Source organism: Brachyhypopomus gauderio, chromosome 10, assembly GCF_052324685.1.
Source record: "Brachyhypopomus gauderio isolate BG-103 chromosome 10, BGAUD_0.2, whole genome shotgun sequence".
Lineage (NCBI taxonomy): Eukaryota > Metazoa > Chordata > Actinopteri > Gymnotiformes > Hypopomidae > Brachyhypopomus > Brachyhypopomus gauderio.
Window position 1 is genome coordinate 7,470,976 of NC_135220.1, and position 18,614 is coordinate 7,489,589.

Genomic DNA, 18,614 nt, shown 5'->3' on the forward strand with positions numbered 1-18,614 from the left:
TATGTTTACAGATACTTCATAGCTGGTGTGGAATTCCTGTCAGAGAGAACAGCTAGCTGGCTTCTAGCTCTGTCACTGACTGCCTCTCTCTCTGTCTGACTCTCCCTATCTAACTCTCTCTCACATTCTCTCTTGTTCTGTCTTGGTTTGAATGAGCTTTACTTCAGCTTTATATTTGGGAAGTTCACACTCTGCCTGTATTCAGAGTGTGTGTGCGTGTGTATGTTGCGGCCAATCTCGGGGTGTTTAATGGGAAGCAGATTTGGGTGAATGGTGTCCTCCCTGTGGATGTGTGAGCAGTGTGTCCACCCCACACTGATCCAGTTAGCGCCTCTATGTAGGGGAGCAGGAGGCTGAGGAGAACCCTCAGAGCTTTGAAATATTCAGTGTGTGTAGATGGATTAGGTCCCATATAATGGGGTGATTGTGTTGCTAGAAGACCCATGACCTAGAATGCAAACCCAGCTTTCTGACACTGGGCACTAGGCTACATTGCAATCCAAAATCCTTTGGTAATCTTCAGATTTCATGATGCCTTGCACAGTCAAGGCACCCAGTGCCAGAGGCAGCTAAACAACCCCAAAACATCTTTGAAACTTCACCATATTTGACTGTAGGTACTATACTACTTTGTAGGTCTCACCCCATTTTCAATAAACAGTACAAGGATGTGCTTTACCAAAAAGCTCTCTTGTGCCTGTCCACAAGATGTTTTCCCAGAAGGATATTGGCTTACTCACCATACATTTTGGCAAACTGCAGTGTAGCATTTTCATTTATCTGTATCAGCAGTGGGGTCTTCCTGGGTCTCCTGCCATAGTGTCTCATTTCATTCAAATGTCGACGGATAGTTCGCGCTGACACTGATACACCTTGAGCCTGCAGGACAGCTTGAATTTCTTTGGAACTTGGTTGAGGCTGTTTGTCCACCATCTAGGCTATCCTGCAGTGCAATCTTTCATCAGTTTTTTTCTTCCGACCACGTCCAGGGAGAGTAGTTACAATGTCATGTAAACTTTTTGATAATATTGCACACTGTGGAGAAAGGGACATCGATATCTTTGGAGATGGACTTGTAAACTTGGGATTGCTGATATTTTTCCACAATTTTGGTTCTCAATTCCTTTGGTTCACGATTATCTTCTTCTCTTTCTGTTCTACATGGTTAGTGTGGCACACACACATACACAATGCAAATATTGAGTCAACTTATCTCCTTTTTATCTGGGTTCAGGTGTGATTTTGATATTTCTCACACCTGTTAGTTTAGTGTGTATGTGTGTGTGTGTGTGTGTGTGTGTGTGTGATTTGTGAAATAGATCTGACGTATTTGATCAAATGTTTCACATTCAGTGAGGAAGTGGAGCTCTGTCTCTACAGTGACACTGTTACGTTGTTGTCAGAGTATCTGCTCTCTGGGCAGCCATGACTTCTTGTATTGGCCCATCTGGCCAGGTTCTCTGGTTCTCTCTCTCTCTCTCTCTCTCTCTCTTTCTCTCTCCCTCTTCCTTGTGTATTTGTTTATTTGCTTATCTTTTTTCTCTTTATTGTTTCTTTTTTCTTGTTTTCTGGAAGATTTTTTTTGCATGCATTAGTATTGTGTAAATTTTTAGAGATTTGCTGTTTTTTTTGGTTGTTTGTTTTTTGTTGGTTGAGGAGTTGGGCCCCATGGTGGCTCGGGAGAGTGGCGTTTGAACAGCTGAGCCATCTACATGCAGTGAAAGTGTGTGAAGATGTAAATATCTTTGTAGAGGAGTGCGTATCTTCTCAGCATCCAGAATGAATTGTTTCGATTATGTGGTTTGTGAGTAGCACCAATAAATCTTAAAGATTTTTAAAGATTTTGTGTTCCCGTCATTACCCACACTAAGTGAATTACACTGTCTAACGTACCACCGTTCATAAAAGATGATGTTTTATCTCATGAATTGTCTTTGTTTGGTCAGTTAATGTCCACAACTTTTAAAAATTCCCTCTCGACTGCAAGTCTCCACTGCTGAAACATGTTTAAGGAGGCACGTTTTCATGACATTGAAGGATAACGCGAACAACCTTAATCTAACGCTAAAATTCAAAGTCGAAAATTTTGAGTACACTGTTTTTGCTACAATGGAAATGTGCTCAAGTGCTTTGAGTGCAGAGGGGAAAGCCAACTTGTTCGGTCGTGCCTGGAAAAAGTCGATAAACTGATGGTTGGATTTCAACTATTGCTGAAGACATATGTGATGTTGGAGGGAAGGAGAGCGATGAGGGGTGTAGTGGGGAATACTCTTGTCAGTCAAGGGATGGTAACAGTGGAACACAAGGGAGAAGAGAAATGGAGAGGAAAATGGTTGATGGGCAGGTTGGAGGTGGTGGTAAGGCAGCAGTGGGATTAGGTGAGACGGGGGTCTGAGCGTGAGGCTGGCATGCTGGCCGACTCTGTTAGTCTTGACGAAGAAGCTCTTGCTGCCAAGAAGAAGAAAGTTTGAATGAGTCAGTACAAAACGTAGGGCGTAAAGGGTACTACAGGAACAGGAGAACAGATTAACGAAGCTCCCGTTGAAAGGATTTCTAACGCTGACGATTAGTCATATGACCCGAATGTCTCCTCACATTCGCAGTCTTGCAACCCTCGGGAAATCTACATGTTGAAAATGATAAGATCATTTTTTAGAAAACACAAAGCATATGAAAGGGGTTAGTGTGGAAGAACATTTCCCAGATCATGTGGTCTTTATATAGTTCTTTCAGTTTCGGAGGAGTAAGTCAGGGGAGGAAGGCTTTACCGACCAAATGGTGACTATCAGAGTGTGTTGTTTTTATCTAAAGAAGATGACAGACGGGTTTGTACACCTTGCTAGCAGGGGTGTAGCTTTTGTCTCCAGGTCCTGCGGAGACTTCGCACCAGGCCTGCAAACCTGGTGTGGATATTTTTTGCATGTTCAGTGCTTCGGAGACTTGGGGGGGGGGGTTGGTACTTGGACCTGTGATTGTTCCTGATGGACATTTAAAAGGTTGCTTTTACAGTATCTACCACTCTTCTACGTTGGATTTTTTTCCACTTCTTACTCAAGTCAAAGTTCAGCTGCGGTAGAGTTGAGCCTTTTGAAGGACCGAGTGTTGTTCAGCACTGGACTCTAGGGGATTTGGGTATCCTGGCAGGCCCTGAGTAACCACCCACCTGAATGTAAAGTCTTTTCAGTTTGTGTTGCAACTTTTAGGCAAATGGAGACTTGCCTTGATGGAAGAAGAGCGTGATTTGCTTAAATCCAACTCTGAGCACAGTAGTAGTTTTGGTTTGGGCAACGACAGGTCTAAGATGTCACTTTCACCAGACCTTGGGGATTTTTTTTTTTGCAGCTATCTGGTATCGAGAACATGGCCTTGTAAGAGGTGTCTGATAAGACGCTCTATAGAGCCTGTGTGAAGGCATTAAAGCAAAATTAAATGGCAGGGTCAATACCCCGTGGCACGAAAAATTGGCTTTGAGGGAAGGGTTCAGTCGAGCCTGGAGAGCACTCTATAAACCACCATTAACTAGATCTGATGGTGACTTGCACTGGTGGATCCTACATGGCAAAGTACCAGTAATTGCTACATGGGTGTCCCAGCTTGATGTCTGTTTAGTCTTTTAACATTTTAAACCAGTTTGGTGTTTTTTTTACAATGACATTCTTTATTTGTGAGGATAAATACACCCAGAAGAAGAAGGCACAGTGTCTGATGGCAGTGTGGCCATGGCAGTGTCATCTGGGATGGCAGTGTGGATCAGTAGGAGGTGTTTGGTTGAGGGCCAGACTGACATCAACACTGTATTTCTGTTTAAAGGCTGTTGAAGTGCCAAATAGACTTGGATTTTAACTTCTATTCTGCCATGAATGATTTTACTACTTTTGAAAATATTTGGAGTGTCAGTATTGTTTTGTGTGCTTTTGAGGAATGGGTGTGTGGTTTATGTGGGTGTGTGGTTTATGTGGGTGTGTGGTTTATGTGGGAGTGTGGTTTATGTGGGTGTGTGGTTTATGTGGGAGTGTGGTTTATGTGGGAGTGTGGTTTATGTGGGAGTGTGGTTTATGTGGGAGTGTGGTTTATGTGGGAGTGTGGTTTATGTGGGAGTGTGGTTTATGTGGGTGTGTGGTTTATGTGGGTGTGTGGTTTATGTGGGTGTGTGGTTTATGTGGGTGTGTGGTTTATGGTGATTTTCTAAGTTGACTTTTCCTCCCCCTCCCCTTAATTTGCTTTTAGTGTGGTTGTAGATTGTAAAATTAGGAATGGGTAATAACGTTATTTTGAATATCTCTCTCTCTCTGCAGGCTCACTGCTCTGGATGAGCTGGACTGCAGTTTCAATGAGATAGAGTATCTGCCTGCTGCTATCGGTCAGTGTGTGAACCTGCGCACATTCGCTGCAGACCACAACTTTCTTACACGACTGCCTTCAGAGGTCAGTGCTGTACACTGTAACACTGCTCCAGGGATCATCAGGGGTTAGGGTTATCATTGTATACTGTAACACTGCTCTAGAGGTTAGCACTGTAACACTGCTCCAGGGGTCATCAGGGGTTAGGGTTATCATTGTATACTGTAACACTGCTCTAGAGGTTAGCACTGTAACACTGCTCCAGGGGTCATCAGGGGTTAGGGTTATCATTGTATACTGTAACACTGCTCTAGAGGTTAGTACTGTAACACTGCTCCAGGGGTCATCAGGGGTAGGATTATCATTGTATACTGTAACACTGCTCCAGGGGTCATCAGGGGTAGGGTTATCATTGTATACTGTAACACTGCTCCAGGGGTCATTAGGGTTAAGGTTAGCATTGGTCTTCCTCTGCTTGACGTGCCAACCCACATATCCATCCTGATCAAAGTCTGGCGAGGTATCAGGGTGCCTTTCACTGTAGTAAAATGTGTGTGTATGTGTGTGACACAGATGGGTTGCTGGAGGAATGCCACTGTGTTGTTCCTGCACTCCAACAAGCTGGAGACTCTGCCCGAGGAGATGGGTGACATGCAGAAGCTCAAAGTCATCAATCTCAGTGATAACAAGTGAGTCTTCCGCCACTCACAAACATTTCACCACACACACCTACAGACACTGCACACATGCCCCACCACACACACGACCACCACCATACATAAACACACACACACACACACACACACACACACACACACACACACACACACACACACACACACACACCCCTACAGACATGGCACACGTGCCCCACCACACACACGACCACCACCATACATAAACATACACACACACACACCCCTACAGACATGGCACACGTGCCCCACCACACCCACAACCCCTACCATACTTACCACACGCCCCCACCACACACACACCCCTTCAGACATGGCACACATGCCCCACCACACACACGACCACCACCATACTTACCACACGCCCCCACCACACACACACACACACACACACACACCCCTACAGACATGGCACACGTGCCCCACCACACCCACAACCCCTACCATACTTACCACACGCCCCCACCACACACACACACACACACACACACTTACACTGTGCTTATTTCTGCTGTACTTTTGCTCACCTTACTGTATCTGCAGTAAGGATGTCTCGAGTACTTGTGAATGGGCGTGGCAATTGAATGGGTGTGGCTTCTGAAATGTGGGCTGGGATCTATGGGTTCTTTTCTGAGCAATGCTGATTCTAACCCACCATACTGTGCTTTTGGATCTGAAACCTGTCTGTCAATCTGGGTTATACTGGCCATGACATTGGAATCCAGCCGCAATGGAGATGAACGTATCTCAGCGCACCACACAGTTGTGCACCACAGCCTGTCTCTTGGGTGAGGAGAAGCCCTTAACCCAGCTGTCTGTGTGTGTTCTCACTCTGTTTCCAGGCTGAAGAACCTTCCCTACAGTTTCACCAAGCTGACTCAGATGACTGCGATGTGGCTGTCTGAAAACCAGGTAAACACGTGCCTACCCAGCAATGAACATCCCAAACCACCGGTGACTCTCAGAACAACTCGGGCTACCCATAATGCTCTGAACAACCCAAACCACTTGTGACGCTCAGAACAGTTGAGGCTACTTATAATGCTCTGAATAACCCAAACCACTTGTGACACTCAGAATAGTTCAGGCTACCTATAATGCTCTGACCAGCCCAAACCAGCTGTGATGCTCAGAACAGCTCAAGCTACCCATAATGCTCTGAACAACTAAAACACATTTCAAAGCACTCTGTGTGCTCAACAACAACTAAAGTGCTCAAATTAACCACCTACACTACAGCTACCCACACTCACTGGAAGATATTTTCTTTGTCTCCAAAAAGTTCAGAAAAGTTAACTTAACGCACTCCACAGAGCCTGATACTCAGACTCACACAACTGTTCAGCAGGTGTTCAGTGTCAGCGCTAAGAGGGCACCACTGCTGGTGTGTGTGTGTGTGTGTGTGTGTGTGTGGGGGGGGGGGGGTTCTCCCATGTATACACATCATAAAATCAACACACACACACACACACACGGCTCTGGGTTGCTGAGTACATACAGGCCATGTTCCAGAGAACGCCGTCTTCCTGTCCTGTCTGCGCACTTCCAGTGAAACAAATCGGTACCGAATTGGCATTCCTGTATATTACTGCATAACCTGCCTGTTTCTCTGGAGAGAAGCATGGGGGTAACCGCTTTGTGAGGTCATACCTGTGCTCCCTGCTGGGGTGTGTTGTTACACCTGCCGTGTCCCTGCTGATGGGAGTCTCTCACATGTCTCTCTACAGTCCAAGCCGCTCATCCCACTGCAGAAAGAAGAGGATCCGGAGACGCACAAGACCGTCCTCACTAACTACATGTTTCCCCAGCAGAGCCGCACAGAGGAATGTGAGTATACAGCCCTGCAGTCTGTTCTCAGGTTGTGTTGTGGCTCCTGAGGTGTGGGATCTGGCCTGAGAAAAACTGACCTCATATCAGTTTAAAGGGACCTGGCGGCAGTTTGCTCCATGTCCTCGAACGTTTGTGCAGTTCAGCTCAGAGAACTTCCTCACCAACAGAATGACTGGCAACCTGTTTCTGAAGATCAGGAGCTTTCTAAGCATGAGTCATTTAAATGTCAAGTATGCCAAGTACAATCAAGTATGCGGATATATTTAGCACATGCACATTACATGTGAATACCTTGATAATGCAAGCCAAAAGACTTTACTTTATTATTTAAGTTCTCCACATTGTTTCTAGGTCATCATTGACATGATTAAGTGAAACGTCCAGTTTAATTAGAACAAAAACAGTGAGGCTTATAAAGAACTGATTTAATGCTGTCACACATAATATTGCCCTGTTTACATTGAAATTCTTATCTGGAATTTAGACTGTCATATTTCTGGGGTTGTAAATACCTTTTTATGTTATAGTGCCCCCTATTGGTGGACATGCACCAAAATTGGCAGGCTACTTCAAAGTCCATAGTTGATTGTTACTCTCCAATTTCATGAGGATTACTCATGAACCTTCTGAATTACAGCTGGCTTGAACACCTTGCAAGGAAAGTTGGTCGGTTATACAGTTGTACAACAGGTCGTTGTGTTCTTGAGAAGTTCTGATGTTCAGTCATTTGTGAAGTCTGCAAGTAGTGAAGTTTGTAAACTTAGATTTAAAAAAATGTGTATTATGCAAATAATCTGAAAATCTAAAACGTGGGCATAAAAATTGCTTTCCTGGTTTAACTTGTTAAAAACTTTAAAAATGCTTTTAGATATTTTTGATTATCAAATGCCCACCTTGGTCAAACCAGCATTACCTGCAGGAGGGAATACAGTGTAATACACTGGATAAAAGTGCTACAAAACCTAGGTCCCATCCACCAAACTCAATAGTCTTTAAAACTAGTATTTTAAGTGTTTTAATTGTGCATTTAATTCTTATGTAGACTTATGAAACTCCACTCCTGTATTGATTGGTGTTGTATGCCATTCAATACTCCATGTGACACATTTTCAAATTATTTAGTTTAGACATGTTTTAGCATATTGGAAATGGAAGTGATGGTTGGGAACAAGAGTGATTAATCAAAAAGCAAAGATAATGGCCAGAAGGAACCGGAGGAGACTGGTCTGGAAGTGATGGGCTGTGCGAGACCGAGTGTGAGAGGTTTCATACCCTCTACCTTCATGTTCTCCATCCCTTGGTTGGCACAAATTCGTTTTAGCAGAGCGAGTGATTCTTAAGAAACCATCTGAGCAATTACAGTTGAATCCAACACAAGGTCCTCAAATCCTAAACAAACCTGCACTCGCAAAACTCGGGGACCCTAAACAGACCCGCACAGTCTAACTCATAATGGAATGGCCTTAATAGCTGCCTGGCAGGTCACCAGTGGAGACCAGTTCTCATGGCAACGCTGGTGTAATGTTGGCTCTGCCCTGCAGCTGCATCTGTCACTGAGTGTCTGTGGTTGGGGGGCTGAACCTCCCGGGCTACAGGTGCTGTGTTGTACACGTTCCTCTCTCAGGTGCTGTGTCATACACGTGCTGCTTACCTGCAACTGACTCCGCCCACCCACCGCCCATCTTGTGCTTGTAACAGAACCCTTCCATTGTTGGCATGATCAGTGAGAGGCTGGCCAATCACAAAAGGGGAGGCTCGTCGCATTCCACTACGGCAGAGATTAAAGTCTCCCAGCAGCCCCAGAACTCTTCGAGAGGGAACGTCCCATGCTAGTGAAGCCGGGCGGGTTGGCAGGGGCTTTGGGGGCGGGGCTTTCCCAGTCCCTCTGAGTGTCATCAAAGTGTCGCTCAGCTATATGGAGGCCCTCCGCACTGCACACTGGAGTGTGAGGTGGGCGTGTGGTTCAGCACTCTGGCAGATTCTTGACAGACGTGAGCCCTCCCTCCACAAGCTCTTTGTAGACACCAGACGTAAAGGCCACTATCCATTATAAAAAAAAAAAAACACACATGACACTCACTCACCCTGTGGACATATTACTGATGTACAACGGATGCTAAAAAGACTGGAGGCCTGTAGAGGCAGTTAAAGAGCATGCAGATCAACACTCAGCCTGGTGTAGATTTGAACCACTACTTTTATATTGTTTGGCTTTTTGCCCTAACCGTTACAATCCCCCTTTCCCCCCAGTTGTGCCTAATTCAGACAGCGAGAGCTTTAACCCCACCCTGTGGGAGGAGCAGCGGAAACAGCGTGCCCAGGTGGCGTTCGACTGTGACGAGGACGTGAAGGATGAGCGTGAGACCCCGACGCGGGTGAGTTCTCCATCCCCTCACCACACGCCCCTTCGTCCCTCACCTCCACCTTTTACTTACCTTAGTGTTTACTGTTCTGTGCTTTCGACCATTCACCATCCGTGTTCTTCAGTTTAATTTCTTCCTTGTTCCTAAGGGGGAGAATGTCTTGGATATACTGAGCTGTCTAATCCTGTAAGATTAGGCCCTTAGGACCTGGAGCCAGAGCAGTAATTTGAGACGTCTACCCTAATGTTAACACGAGCCGAGTCCCGTAATGAAGCACGTGCGGTGCTGTGCACAGCTCTGCTCACGTGCAGGCTGGTGCAGGTTCAGGCAGGGCTTGGCCACGCTTCCGGGAGCCAGGAGTGCTGATTCTGACGCTCAGGATGTGCTGAAGCAGATCTCCATTGTCCAGGCCTCTCCCTCCTCTTCCATTTAGCTTTCCCTGGCATTTCCTCCATCTGTCTCACCCTCGCTAATCTCTCTCTCTCTCTCTCACACACACACACACACACACACACACACACACACACACACACACGCCCCTTGTGGTAGTGCATTATGGCTGGCTGGCTGGTCCAAGCTGGTAAAGACCCTTGTGGTTGCTCAAGCTGTCCCTGTCGGATAGGGCTGAGTGTCCTATGTCTGACCCCACTGACAGTCTGGCCTGTCTGAGCTCCAAATCCTAACTGCACATTACAAGTTGTACGCTAGCAATACTTCGGCTCCAAATTCTGATAGCAGCTAGCAGAGAGCAGTTAGCAGCACAGTGGAGTTGTCTGAGGTGGAGACACTGGGGATGCACATCTATGATGACGTGTGTGTATCATCATGTGTGCGTTTGTGTGTGTGTGTGTGTGTTTAGGAAGGGAACCTGAGGCGTTACCCAACCCCGTACCCCGACGAGCTGAGGAATATGGTGAGGACGGCACAGTCTGTAGCCCACCGGCTGAAGGAGGACGAGTCTGGTGACGAGGCGGCTGGAGAGAGGAACCACGTAGGGGTGCAGAGTGTGGGGGTGAAGGTGAGGCTGTGGGAGGGGCCGTGTGTTTGTAGGGGTGAAGGTGAGGCTGTGGGAGGGGCCGTGTGTTTGTAGGGGTGAAGCTGAGGCTGTGGGAGGGGCCGTGTGTTTGTAGGGGTGAAGCTGAGGCTGTGGGAGGGGCCGTGTGTTTGTAGGGGTGAAGGTGAGGCTGTGGGAGGGGCCGTGTGTTTGTAGGGGTGAAGGTGAGGCTGTGGGAGGGGCCGTGTGTTTGTAGGGGTGAAGGTGAGGCTGTGGGAGGGGCCGTGTGTTTGTAGGGGTGAAGGTGAGGCTGTGGGAGGGGCCGTGTGTTTGTAGGGGTGAAGGTGAGGCTGTGGGAGGGGCCGTGTGTTTGTAGGGGTGAAGCTGAGGCTGTGGGAGGGGCCGTGTGTTTGTAGGGGTGAAGCTGAGGCTGTGGGAGGGGCCGTGTGTTTGTAGGGGTGAAGCTGAGGCTGTGGGAGGGGCCGTGTGTTTGTAGGGGCGAAGGTGAGGCTTTGGGAGGGGCCGTGTGTTTGTAGGGGCGAAGGTGAGGCTGTGGGAGGGGCCGTGTGTTTGTAGGGGCGAAGGTGAGGCTGTGGGAGGGGCCGTGTGTTTGTAGGGGTGAAGCTGAGGCTATGGGAGGGGCCGTGTGTTTGTAGGGGTGAAGGTGAGGCTGTGGGAGGGGCCGTGTGTTTGTAGGGGTGAAGGTGAGGCTGTGGGAGGGGCCGTGTGTTTGTAGGGGTGAAGGTGAGGCTGTGGGAGGGGCCGTGTGTTTGTAGGGGTGAAGGTGAGGCTGTGGGAGGGGCCGTGTGTTTGTAGGGGTGAAGGTGAGGCTGTGGGAGGGGCCGTGTGTTTGTAGGGGTGAAGCTGAGGCTGTGGGAGGGGCCGTGTGTTTGTAGGGGTGAAGCTGAGGCTGTGGGAGGGGCCGTGTGTTTGTAGGGGCGAAGCTGAGGCTGTGGGAGGGGCCGTGTGTTTGTAGGGGCGAAGGTGAGGCTGTGGGAGGGGCCGTGTGTTTGTAGGGGCGAAGGTGAGGCTGTGGGAGGGGCCGTGTGTTTGTAGGGGTGAAGGTGAGGCTGTGGGAGGGGCCGTGAGTTTGTAGGGGTGAAGGTGAGGCTGTGGGAGGGGCCGTGTGTTTGTAGGGGTGAAGGTGAGGCTGTGGGAGGGGCCGTGTGTTTGTAGGGGTGAAGGTGAGGCTGTGGGAGGGGCCGTGTGTTTGTAGGGGTGAAGGTGAGGCTGTGGGAGGGGCCGTGTGTTTGTAGGGGTGAAGCTGAGGCTGTGGGAGGGGCCGTGTGTTTGTAGGGGTGAAGCTGAGGCTGTGGGAGGGGCCGTGTGTTTGTAGGGGTGAAGCTGAGGCTGTGGGAGGGGCCGTGTGTTTGTAGGGGTGAAGGTGAGGCTGTGGGAGGGGCCGTGTGTTTGTAGGGGTGAAGGTGAGGCTGTGGGAGGGGCCGTGTGTTTGTAGGGGTGAAGGTGAGGCTGTGGGAGGGGCCGTGTGTTTGTAGGGGTGAAGGTGAGGCTGTGGGAGGGGCCGTGTGTTTGTAGGGGTGAAGCTGAGGCTGTGGGAGGGGCCGTGTGTTTGTAGGGGTGAAGCTGAGGCTGTGGGAGGGGCCGTGAGTGTGTGTGGTCGAGAAGGTGAGGTGGTGGGTGGGGCTGTAAGTTTGTGGGCGTGAAGATGAGGCTGTGGGAGGGGACGCAGGTGTGTGTGTGCGGTTGTGAAGGTTCAATGGAGGTTGAGATCACCGGGTGCTATTCGGATCCATCACATGGAGAGTTGACTACGTTGGTAAATCATGCTGTTGGCTTTGCGCTGCCTTCACCAGGTGATTGAACCTCCCTGCCCCAATGGCAAAGTGCTGGAAGCAGAGGCCGACGTCACTGTGAGCAGCATCCAGAGCGGCATGCCAACCGAGCAGAGGACCGTTCCAGACAGCCACGGCCCTGACACCGTTCTGCAGAGCTCAGAAGACGTGGGGACCCCAGTCCAGCACGAGGATGTACCTGAGGTCAGCCACACCGTCGTGTGAACGGGCTCCGCCGTTCTCGACTGGACAGGGCCTTGCCTAGCTTTAAACGGAACGAGTTTAGTTGGATTAAGCGTTGCTCTGTAATCATTTCAGTGTAACTGAGACCGCAGCGTAACTGTTGAATGTTGAACGAAGAGGTGCTGCTGTAGTGAGTCATTAACAGTTAACATGGTGCAAATGAGAGCCATAGAAGCCCCATCTTCACCAGGAGCCATAAATGTTGCAGGCAGACTGTCTCTGACCTTTATTATTGGTGGTGTAGGGGTGTGTGTGTCTTTATTATTGCTGGTGTGTATGTGTAGGGGCATGTGTGTAGGGGTGTGTGGGTGTCTATTATTGGTGATGTAGGGGTGTGTGTGGGTGTGTGTGTGTGTAAGGGCATGTGTGTAGGGGCGTGTAAGGGTGTGTGGGTCTTTTGGGTGGGCTTTCTCTCCATTTCCTGAATCATTTTGCCTCTCCCAGGATTCGGAGGAGTTGTCATCAGAGGAAGAAGAGATGAAAATTGCAGAGATGAGACCTCCACTCATCGAGATCTCCATCAACCAGCCTAAAGTGGTGGCGCTCAGCAAGGACAAAAAAGGTATTCTAATGCATAGAACCCTCTCACATCAACTCAGTTATGAACACAGAACTCTCACCATGTCTCACTGTAAACATAGAACACTCACACAACAACTCAGTTATGAACACAGAACTCTCACCATGTCTCACTGTAAACATAGAACCCTCTCACAACAACTCAGTTATGAACACAGAACTCTCACCATGTCTCACTGTAAACATAGAACCCTCTCACAACAACTCAGTTATGGACACAGAACTCTCACCATGTCTCACTGTAAACATAGAACCCTCTCACAACAACTCAGTTATGAACACAGAACTCTCACCATGTCTCACTGTAAACATAAAACCCTCTCACATCAACTCAGTTATGAACTCAGAACTCTCACCATGTCTCACTGTAAACATAGAACCCTCTCACAACAACTCAGTTATGAACACAGAACTCTCACCATGTCTCACTGTAAACATAGAACACTCTCACATCAACTCAGTTATGAACACAGAACTCTCACCTTGTCTCACTGTAAACATAGAACCCTCTCACAACAACTCAGTTATGAACACAGAACTCTCACCATGTCTCACTGTAAACATAGAACCCTCTCACATCAACTCAGTTATGAACACAGAACTCTCACCATGTCTCACTGTAAACACTGTAAACATAGAACCCTCTCACAACAACTCAGTTATGAACACAGAACTCTCACCATGTCTCACTGTAAACATAGAACCCTCTCACATCAACTCAGTTATGAACACAGAACTCTCACCATGTCTCACTGTAAACACTGTAAACATAGAACCCTCTCACATCAACTCAGTTATGAACACAGAACTCTCACCATGTCTCACTGTAAACACTGTAAACATAGAACCCTCTCACAACAACTCTGTTATGAACACAGAACTCTCACCATGTCTCACTGTAAACATAGAACCCTCTCACATCAACTCAGTTATGAACACAGAACTCTCACCATGTCTCACTGTAAACATAGAACCCTCTCACAACAACTCAGTTATGAACACAGAACTCTCACCACGTCTCACTGTAAACAGTTATAACTCTCACAACGTCGTTTGAGTAGAGCTCTACCCTAGATAAAAGTCGCGGTACCACACGAACCCCTGACTGGTTGATTCTCCTGTGCCGAACCAGATGACGGCAGAGACGCTGACTCCCTGCTAGATGAGACAGTTGCCAACAGCAACCAGAACAACAGCAACTGCTCCTCACCTTCGCGCATGTCTGACTCCGTGTCGCTGACCACGGACAGCAGCCAGGACAACTCGCTGTGCACCCCTGAGAGAGAAGCCAACGTGCCCCTCCTCCCCAAGAGCAGGTGAGCGTGGGCACACTGCAGTCTTCCACGGGTCTGTGGTCTCTGAAACAAAATGTGCAGCACACTGAACCTGCTCAGAGCTGCATCATGGCAAAGACAATGACCATGAAAACTGCTTGAAAAAGATTCACTCTGGGTAGACACTAGTAAAGGTAGGAACATATTCATTTCAGGTTAATTAAACAAAAATATTTGTCCCCAGAGTTAACAGTATAGAGGAGTGTTTGTGAGAGTGTGCTCTAGTGGCCTGGCAGAGACTGTTATTGGCTTGTGTCTCAAAGACTCAAAGGGAGTGACATCAACTCTTCCAGCAGAGCCGAGAACACTCTTAGACACTCTTCCAGGGTGTAATCATACACGACCGTATCAAACACCTTTTGATATGCCTTTACTTGTTTTAGGCATGAGGATGAAAACCTGAACCCTCTGAAGGAGATTGTGCCACTGATGAAGACCTGCTCGGACACCACCCTGCAGGCTGTGCTGAAGACACCACACAGCTTGGAGAGCAAAGCCTGCAAGGTGGGTGACTATGACCTGTCTGTGGAGGAGAGGCTGGCACTCATCGAGAAGGACATCAACAACGGCATGGGAGAGCAGTACAGCCCGTGGGACCAGATCAACATGAACGTGGCCAAACTGATCCCGGACAACACGCAGCCATACGAGGACCTCGAAAAGACCAGGAGCACGATGCCCGGGGAACTGGTGCTCAGTAACAGCACCGCTCGACCGCCCCCGGAGAACCCGGAGAATGGGAACGGGAAGACCGTGTCCGGGGAGCACTTTAACGGCCAGACAGAGGAACCTGCAAGAGGGTGTGAGACCACCAGGACCACCTCGGCCGGCGGGACGACATCCAGTGACGGGTCTCTGTCTCGCAGCACTGAGGAGCTGTCGCCCGAGAAGCGATGTCCTCCCCCTTCTGTGACCAAGTCCCAAAGCATCAGCAACATGGAAGCTGGTGGGATGAAGCTGTACTCCGTCGAGGGCGAGAGCCCGTCCTACGAGTCCGGCCCAGGCCGAGCGTCTGGACCAGGCCCACAGGGCCAGAGCATTGTACGCTCCAAATCAGCCACACTGCTGAACGACCCACCCCTGCAGGTGTACCCTGGCTCCTCGGCCTCCTCCTCGGACCTGCTGTCTTGTTCCAAACCTCTCTCCAACGTGCCCCGCTACCCCGCCGGCCCTCCGCCCCAGTACAATGTCCAGTACACCAGCAGCGCTGTGCCCAAGGAGAACCTGTGGGGCCCGCGCACACCGCTTCCACACGAGCCGAGCCACCTCCCACCCCAGCACTCGCTGGCCAACACCAACTATTCCAACCGCAACAACGCCCCCCCCTACCCCCACCAGCCCCAGCAGCGCGCCCCACCCAAGGCTCCAGATATGTGGGCTAAGGAGTGGATGTTGCCCCCCGGAGGCCAGCGAATCGCCTTGCAGAGGCAGAGCAGCACCTCCTCCAGTGCCTCCATGAGCATGGACCCCCGCCGCATGCCGGGGCCCGAGGGTGACTACCTGACCTACAGGGACATCCACAGCATGGGCCGCGTACCCCCGCCCATCAGCTACGCCCTCCAGAGGCCGCTGTCAGCCCGCACTTACAGCGTGGACGAGCCCAGTGCCGTGCGGCCACACGTCGCACGCCCACCACCTCATGAGCTGCCCGAGCGGACCATGTCAGTCAGTGACTTCAACTACCAGCACGGCAGCCCTAGCAAGAGGCCTAATCTCAGGGTGAAGTCAGAGCACTCCCTGCTAGACGGACCACTAGGGGGCAGCAGGGTGCCTGCAGACTGGAGGGACCAGGTCATGAGGCACATCGAGGCCAAGAAGATGGAGAAGATGGTGAGTGCTTAACTTTGGTGCTGTGCACAACATCCCATAATAGTGTGTGTACTAATGTAATGTGTACAACTATTCACTTCTAACACTGGTCATTAATCTGCCTCTTATTTATTAGAGAGCTAGTGTTATTCTCCTCTGATAGAAATGTATCAAGCTCCTTCAGATCTCTCAGTCCTAATATCCCAGTTCTAATATCTCTGCTCTAATATCCCAGTTCTAATATCTCGGCTCTAATATCCCAGTTCTAATATCTCACACTTTAAATATTTAATATGTTCGCATACTGCAGCTTCCTGTGTGATTTTGAGAAAAGTGCATCTGGACTTAAAGGAACTCTGTAGATGGTTATCCAGCCAGATGTGCTGCTGTGTGGGTCTTTGCAGGTACAGGCCTCACTCCACTGGCGGGGATGGATATGTCTTCAGGAGACTGACCTTGAAAAACATGTGCTTAAAACAAACCCCTTCACTTGAATATAATCAGGAGTGTTCACATCATAGCCAAAAAAGTTCACCTCTTACCCTCATGACAAGCTGTTTGCGCCTGTGTTCATCTCTGTGCCGTAGCTCTAGCTGCAGTGAATGTTCTGCTGTAACACTTGCCTGTGTGAACTGTTCAGCATGGTTGTGCTTTCTGGTTAACCCGTGAGAAAGCTTACTTCAAATACCTGTCTCCATAAACACCTTGCATGTCTTGCATCTCAGCAACCCACACCAGTAATGCATGCTCACGGAAGTGTCCATTGAATGCATGTGTCTCAAATGTGTCCTGTCTGTGTCTCATGTGTCGTGTCTCTTGATCAGACTGCCCTGTCTCGGTCTTTGGCCACGCTCTATGGCAGCCAGGGTTCTCTGGCTCTTAGCAGTGTAGACGGACGGCAGTTTGGAGGCCACGGGCCCAGCGTGAGTACAGGCTGGGCCGCCCCCAGCCAGGGCACCAAAGAACCCCGCCCCTGGTCTAACCCTAAAATCCACCCCTGGTCTAATCTCAAGTCCTGCTTTTCAAAAGGCCATTCTCTGTGTGGCCAGTGTGGCCATTCTCTCCTAGTGTGTTGCTTGGTGACCAGGATCTATCCTAAAATCTTGGGTATTCTTGATTTTCCAAGTGATGGCTTTTCCCCAACATCATACTTAATGAATGACTCCTGATCCACCCTTCATTCCCACGACTGAGCTCTGAGACCCTCACTCCAAACCAACTGACCACCATGACTAAGCTCCCACACAGATGGACCTCCTCCATCGCTGACTGAGCCGCCCATCATACTGAGCCCTTTCACCTCTAGACTGATGCTCTCCACTAGATTTCTAACACACACACACACACACACACACACACACACACACACACACACACACACTTCTTCCACCATGACTGAACCCCACCAACACACCGAGCCCTCCCGCCCACCCTGTTTTTAATCTAATCATGGTGGCTACTCAGTCTCTCTCTCTCTCTCTCTCTCTCTCCTTCTCTCCTTCAGTTCCTCTTTTATATCATGAAATTTTTACAAAATCAACTAAAGATTGAAAACAAATTGCAGTCCTGTCTGAGGTATTGGTATGTGTTGATACCAATGTTGGGAATTGGTCATGTTACATTTTGTGTGTGTGTGTGTTTGCAGGATGAGGTCTTCAGTCCTTATGGACAGCCAGGCTACCCCATGGACACACACAGAAAAGTAGGTACCACGTAGTCTACCATGTGAGCATAACTCTGAAGTTAGGGAGACACTTCTTCTGGCACTGAAAAGAGCACGCACAGTCTAGACCTCCGAACGGCTGCTCCAACAGGTCCCTGGGGAGGGAGCCCAGTACCTAGCCTCCTTTCTTCCTTTTAGACCTCCTTCAGTCTCTCCTTTTATGGCACTGGAACAAGGAAATGATCTGGGGGAATTTTGGGGAAGTGACTTCCTGGTAACTGATAGCTAGAATCTACACCTTTCCTAATTACCTGAAAACATCTTAATTGTTTGTAATTGTTTGAAATTCTGAGAAAGCTCTCAAGAAAGAGACTCTTTAGAGAGAGAGAGAGAGAGAGAGAGAGAGAGAGAGAGAGACTGCTGAAAGAGAGAGACTGCATAGAGAAAGATAGAGGGAGGGTGGGATAGAGAGAAAAAGTTTGCAAGGCCTGTTCACCAGAGAGCACTGTTTGAGACTTGTAGCTGTTTTGCTGAGGGCAATAACACAGCTGTCTACAGATTACAATGACGAGCTGTGTGCAAAGATAGGATTATGAATATTGAGTGTATATTTAGAAAGTGTATCCCATGATGGACAAACTGGAAAAACGATACTATGATGAAATAATAAAATATGAAAGTATTTCCATTAAAATATATCAAAATGTGGGTTTTATTCAGATCTGCACGTTGTGCATCAGTGAATGTTTTCTATTTGGTCTGTAGTGTGTCGTGTACAGCATATGTTTGAAGGGCCTCACATTTAAGTCCTTAGCTGTGTTCTGTAAACATGGTCCACAGGCCTTGAGTAACGGAGCTGCTCAGATGGGACACACTGAGGGATTATTCACACTACTTGCCGCCTTCTTCTTGATTATGTCAGACTCCATCCTGAGTGTTGTGCAGTTTTTCCTGGTTCCTTCTGCCCCCT

At 48.9% G+C, this 18,614-nt stretch overlaps 1 protein-coding gene across 5 annotated transcripts in view; it reads left to right on the top strand.

The window, feature by feature from the left end:
* The window catches only part of erbin (erbb2 interacting protein), a 65,434-nt gene that overhangs the window by 40,299 nt on the left and 6,521 nt on the right, over positions 1–18,614 (top strand). For 3 of the 5 annotated variants that reach the window (XR_013133619.1, XM_077019121.1, XM_077019120.1), the window contains 12 exons: positions 4,296–4,425; positions 4,915–5,030; positions 5,879–5,948; positions 6,764–6,863; positions 9,117–9,241; positions 10,089–10,247; positions 12,038–12,220; positions 12,704–12,821; positions 13,971–14,154; positions 14,556–16,002; positions 16,806–16,904; positions 17,627–17,683. Coding sequence is in view for 4 of the 5 variants with exons in the window: in XM_077019121.1 (XP_076875236.1) it covers positions 4,296–4,425; positions 4,915–5,030; positions 5,879–5,948; positions 6,764–6,863; positions 9,117–9,241; positions 10,089–10,247; positions 12,038–12,220; positions 12,704–12,821; positions 13,971–14,154; positions 14,556–16,002; positions 16,806–16,904; positions 17,627–17,683 (2,788 nt within the window). In the remaining variant the exon portion in view is untranslated. Of the gene's footprint in view, positions 1–4,295; positions 4,426–4,914; positions 5,031–5,878; positions 5,949–6,763; positions 6,864–9,116; positions 9,242–10,088; positions 10,248–12,037; positions 12,221–12,703; positions 12,822–13,968; positions 14,155–14,555; positions 16,003–16,805; positions 16,905–17,626; positions 17,684–18,614 lie in introns of those variants that run through there. The other 2 variants (XM_077019122.1, XM_077019123.1) reach the window with 2 other exon arrangements.